General features: G+C 38.0%; 1 protein-coding gene across 1 annotated transcript in view; it reads left to right on the forward strand.

Annotated features, from left to right (window-relative positions):
• LOC110062098 (uncharacterized) overlaps nt 1–5,469 on the forward strand; it is a 21,701-nt gene extending 16,232 nt beyond the window's left edge. The window contains exons 9-14 of the mRNA XM_020768960.2: nt 340–405; nt 1,073–1,163; nt 2,880–2,975; nt 3,370–3,435; nt 3,749–4,000; nt 4,536–5,469. Coding sequence (XP_020624619.2) covers nt 340–405; nt 1,073–1,163; nt 2,880–2,975; nt 3,370–3,435; nt 3,749–4,000; nt 4,536–4,873 — 909 coding nt within the window. The 3' untranslated portion in view covers nt 4,874–5,469. The remainder of the gene's footprint in view (nt 1–339; nt 406–1,072; nt 1,164–2,879; nt 2,976–3,369; nt 3,436–3,748; nt 4,001–4,535) is intronic.
• Nucleotides 5,470–5,774: the final 305 nt, after the last annotated feature.

A 5,774-nucleotide genomic window follows, 5' to 3' on the forward strand; every position in this document is an offset into this window, starting at 1 on the left:
CCGCCCTAGCTAAAAAGGTCTTTTATACCAGCCTCCCTCCTTTTCCGAGAAAACGTCCAGGAATCTCAGTCAGATCCACTTATGCTGGTGGCTTTTTGAATAAGGCTTTACAATTTATTATGTCAGATAGCTTCTAGTTCAGGTTTTCCTTGAAGCATCTTTGTCCACATGCAAGTGATGCAATTCATTTTAGGAGGTAAAACACCTCATTGCAATGTCTTACTGGCCTTTAAAGGTCATTAAAACAGCTGCAGTCAAGCGCCAGCTCAGACGCCTTGCACCTTGTATGTTATGGCGAGTAGCGCTAATTTTGTGCGTGTTGATGAATTACAATTGCAGGATAAATATGAATACTTAATTCCTTTAGAGAAGGACGAATGCACCAAATTTAACTACTCTATAAAGGTAAGTATCAAGCAAGCTTAACTTTAGGGGGTGATGGTACCTTCACTTCTAAGTGACCTAAGTGTACACAGCATATATACTGAAGTCATCTTGTATAATGAAAGACGCGAGAAACTGTTGTGCTTTTTATAAAAATCAAATCGCTCATTTTTATTAGGACATATTACATATTCATTATGAGTATAAATCTACTAGCGTTCTATCACCAATGCCACCTACCTATTCTGTTGAAGATAGTAGCCTAGTAGCGTGAAGTTGTTAACAAAATGACGGCGGCTTCTTTGCGTTCTCGAAGTATCTGTGAAGAGGATTTAGATAAAGTTTTGAAGGACTAGTATATTTATACTAAAATGATTAGATTATTCGCTTTCGATTTCTATTTCTATTTCTTTCTCGAGCTCAAAATCTAATTGTTAAATATGATATAAATAATAATAATAATAATAATAATAATAATAATAATAATAATAGTAATAATAACAATGCAATACATTCGTAGTGAGCTACACAAAAATATTACCAATTAACCTCGGCTACTTAGAGGTATGAAATGAGTTTTTTTCGTGTTTAACTCTCGATTTGCTAGAGTTTTATATTTAATATTTGCAAGGGTAAATTTAACACAGTTGTAAAAAGTCAGAATCCTAATCGCACCACTTTTTTTCAGCTCAGGGGAAAAACTAACAAAACGGAGACCAAAACGTTTAGGGTGACAGTGTTAATTCCACCACCGATATTGCCGACTCCAAAGCCTCCAGGTTTGTTTTAGTCCTCACTTTTATCTCCATCTGTTAGACATTCTTTATCTAGCTCCAATGAAACTGTTGTCTGTGGGGCCTAAGTGGCTCTCTTGTGCTTGTAATACGTGTATATCAATGCAAAACGATAGTTAATTTTAATGTTTTAAGTGTTCATATAGTTTTACCCTGAAGAGTTAGTACACAGTCCCCTTGTCTCTCGACCCAAACCCCAGGTGTTAGTCTAAATTCTGAAAGTAAAAATTCCGTCCAGTCACATGACACAATAAATCGTTGAATTCAAATATTTACGAGGTAGTTATAATCAAGCTATGCTCGAACGCAACCTAAAGATGCAGGTGGCTAGCACGGCAAAGTGTATTTTTACAGATACAGTGTATGCACACAAACTACAGTTCACCGCGCGTTGCTATGTTGGATTCGGAAAAAAAAAGGAAAATGGAAAGGAATAACCAGGAGATTGTAAAAGCGATGAATAAGTGTTTGGTTTCCTTCAAATTTCGAGGCAGCCTTGATTAGGCTTAGAAATAAATAAACTTATCCATGTTTTCGAAGCTCTCAATTAAGATCAGCCGTCAATTTAGATAAGTGGCGTCACCAATCGAAATGCGAAGACATCAAATACCAATAACAGACCTGATGAGGATTTCTGAAACAAAATCGTATGGTAGTCTATATCATTGCTCCAAACTGGGATGGAGTTTGTGAAAGAATCAGACTAAATAGATTAAATCAGTGGCACTCAGACAAAAGTTCTGTAAAAAGTGCGTAAAAAGAGGGAAAAAATACAATTCTTAAATTACATGGTGTCATCATTACCACTAATAATAGGTTATCGCAAACAGGCCTGGGGGAACACCAGTGCGGGAACACTATTGAGTTGAGGCTAACCACATTTCTAGATAAAAGTGCATATGTACATGATAGCTTTGGAATTTACGGGCACCTGCTAGTCATTTATGGGCACTGCGCTAAGGTCAATATCAAATGAAGTTGCCTTCAAGTTTCCTTGAGTTGTCTACACTGAATGTGAGTCCTGGGGACTTAAACCTGAACGGCGATAGTAAAAGGCTTAATAGCGCTGTCCACGGGATAAATCATTATCCTGTGGAAGCGAGTTGACGAAATGGGCAACGATATCTACTAGATAAATCGCTATCCAGTGCATTGGATAATTATCCAGTGGCAGCGTTAACTGTTGCACACTTATTTCACATAAATACGCATGACTTGTATGGCATATAGACGGGGGACATTCTCTGTTTACATGACCTTTGTTCTTAAAAAACAATGCTTGTTGGCTATTAAGAGGGCCTGTGATATGAAATGGAATTAACTACAGGAAAAGGTTTTCTTTTGTAGATCCTAATAGACCTTTTTCGACTGGGCGGTTTGTTGCCCCATTTCATACCATGTGATGATACTCTTGAGAATTCTTGCTGTCAAATTTTCAAATAGCCGTGTGCATAATAATAAATAATTTTTAGCTGGATAAAAGAACAATTCTCTAGAGAATATCGCGTGGTCTGTAATGGGAAACCAAACTGCCCAAGCGAAAAAGATCTATTGATCTTTAATTCACTTACACGTGTAGTTCATTGTTCTGTAATCAGCAACAATATTTGGTAGAACCCATGTGCAGTATTGTAAGCAAAAATACCAGACAAAACACACGGCTGTGTTGTTTGAATGCTGCCGACTCACTTCCTTCTTCAGATAATTCTAAGAAAATTATGATGGCTGCTTTTGGTGCTGTTCTTGGATTTCTCATTTTTGGCCTTCTTGTGATGTACAGGATTTTCTTCCGGCAAGGTAATGTTCTTAGTTTATAGTATTTACAAACAGTTTACTAAGTCCACGGTGTTCTATTGTTAACAATAGTAGGCAAGTAGGTTTGTTCGCGGTACTAAAGAAAATCTTCAACCCAAAAAAGAACAAAACAAAACAAAGAAAAAAAAAAACACAAAAGAAAAACACACAGGCTCAATAAGCCGTATTCGTATTCTCGGTATTGGACTGGAACTAGCATGCAACTGAGGCTAATGTGGCGAGTCTTATCAAATCTCGTTTTAATGACATTCCCCGCATGCATTAGCCTCAAACACAGGCTAGTTTCAGTCCAATACCAAGAATACGAATATGGTTTACCACTGTTGAACTGAACGTGCTGAAAATGTTGGGCCTTCCTTATTTTACTCTTTTGTAGTGGTTATTGATCTTCCTGATCCTCCTTCACCAAGGCCTCCTTCCGATCATCCTTTACTTGCGTCTGGTAAGTTGCATGTTGATACAGTACTTTTTTATCTGGTATTAACTTACAAGTTATATATTTCGAGAGTATATATCTACTCTGTATGGCAGGTATAAGAGTGTAGAGTTACATTAGCAGCTTCATATACAAAAGCTGTTACTATAATTTTAGATATGTAACATAATGAAGTTCGAGGAGTTACCAGCGGAACCTGGATCTAAGTCCAATGGGGATAAAATAAATAAATAACACAATTTATCGCTCAAACAGACATTCAGTCTCTTAGTCAATCAATCAGCAGATTAATTTACAATCTGTTTCTGTTATTTTTCAGACAAGACGCGGGTTTTTATCATGCATACCAGATGTTGCGACAAGTGTAGCTTCGTGGTGCATTGTTTCGGTGAAGTCCTTAATTCGACGGAATTGATCGAGGCTAGCATAGACATGTGGAGTACCCTTGATATTGCACCCAATGTACCCCGTTGGTATGAGGACCAAGTGAAGCATTCACACTGTGTTATAGTTCTTGCTTCAAACAAAATGTCTCTTAGATGTCAGAACGCGGTGGAAGAAGGAGATGATCGTAAGTATTTCCAAATTCATTTCGATAGGTAGCTTAACAGAGAAACGAATGACACAACAGCAGGGTAAGGGTAAATCCTTCCAGCAACAAAAAGCGATGCAAAGTTATATTCTTTGGTTTGGAAACTAGCGATTCCATGGTACAATCGAATAATAACAGTAAGATTCAGGATCATTTTAAACTTTCAAAAATTTAATGCGGCTCTGAAGCCTACCTACATAATTTTTTAAAACTTTTCAAAAAAGTTACATCTTGACATGCTTATCACAATTCGATAATAAAATATGGGTTTGACTGAGCTGGAAGCTAGAACTAAGGGTGCTTTTAACAGGCTGTACCATTGCTATGGTAAACTATTATGCCACTAAGATGATCACAACTTGTTCACCAATGATTGGGCATTTATGTGATACCAGTGGTGGAATATTACTTGATAGAGTGTGGTAGTATTGACCTGTCAAAGTATCTGCTGTAAAGCGCTGAAAATTGTCACCAGCTACCTTAAATGATTGTTTTTGATATCGTTACATTCTAGCCTTGAATATCAAATGCCAGTTGAATCTTGTACGAGGACAGATCGCTCAGAATCCTGATGTACACAGATTCATCCCTGCCTTCTTTACATGCAGTGGCAACAAGAAAAACATTCCAGAATTCCTGTCCTCCCGGTGGAGTCATAGACTGCCCAAAGAAGTTGACCGTATCATTTTTCATTTGCTTAATGTGGAGAAGATTCAACCGTATCGCACTCAGCCCATCATTGTGATGGGTGGCAATGGTCATCCATTTGATGAAAAGAAGAAGGAATTAGAAAGAGCAGTGCTGGAGGCAGAATTGTATCATAAGAAAAACAATAATGCACAGAACGCGTAAGCGAACTACATGTGGTCTGGACAAGACAATTGGGAATGGTGGGCATATACAGCTGCTTCGTAGGTTGTCCAGCAAAGGCGTAATAGCGTACGCGACAATTACGAAAGGTTCTTACCGCTGAACTTCATGATGTTTTCTTCACGTTGAAACACCATGAATTTCAATCAATCAACTACCACAACACCTAACACCTTTCGGGATCTTCGCGTGCTCCTTTTGGCTTCTGTAGGACAACCTTTCTCGAACCAGGTGCATTTGATGCCCTTTCTCCTTCCTTCCATTTCTTTGCCATTTAGTGATTCCTCGTTCGGCTCAGGGAAATATGCAATTTTCGTGAGTTTTTAACCTGTAAGTAGGCTGATCGTGTATTATTTTAGTAGATTAGGGAAGCATCATTCCGTGATTTTATTGCTGTAATGACATAGCTATTACAGATATATCAAAGATAAATTGTCAGAAATGGAAATTCTCTACTCTGAACTATCACGTAGTTGTACAAATCTTTGCATTGAGACTAAGAGCCAGAAAAGTTGTCATCATAGTCAATTCGCTGTACTTAGTTCACTTCCAAATAATAAAGACAACTTTTTTCAGCAGCTTTCTCCATGAGTTTGGCACGATTGTGTGCAAGGGTTAGGGCCCTTGAAATATTCTTATAATGCGGAGTGATCATTAAAAGAGTTTTCACTCTTTCCAGCGCTGAATTCTCCACTGCTTTTGGGGGTACTGTCCACTCCATCCACCCCATATTACAGATAGTTTTTAAACTCCTTTTGGACTTTAAAGTTTAATGAATTGAAGCCTTGGATTCCATTCTCAACTGTTTAACTGCGACTGAGAGGCACTCCCTCTTTCGAACTCCCAGCGAATTCGCATTTGTACACACCGAACTTCTGATTAA

This window comes from Orbicella faveolata, unplaced genomic scaffold (genome assembly GCF_042242905.1).
Source record: "Orbicella faveolata isolate gen_17 unplaced genomic scaffold, um_ofav_v1 contig_35, whole genome shotgun sequence".
In the NCBI taxonomy this organism is placed as follows: Eukaryota; Metazoa; Cnidaria; class Anthozoa; order Scleractinia; family Merulinidae; genus Orbicella; species Orbicella faveolata.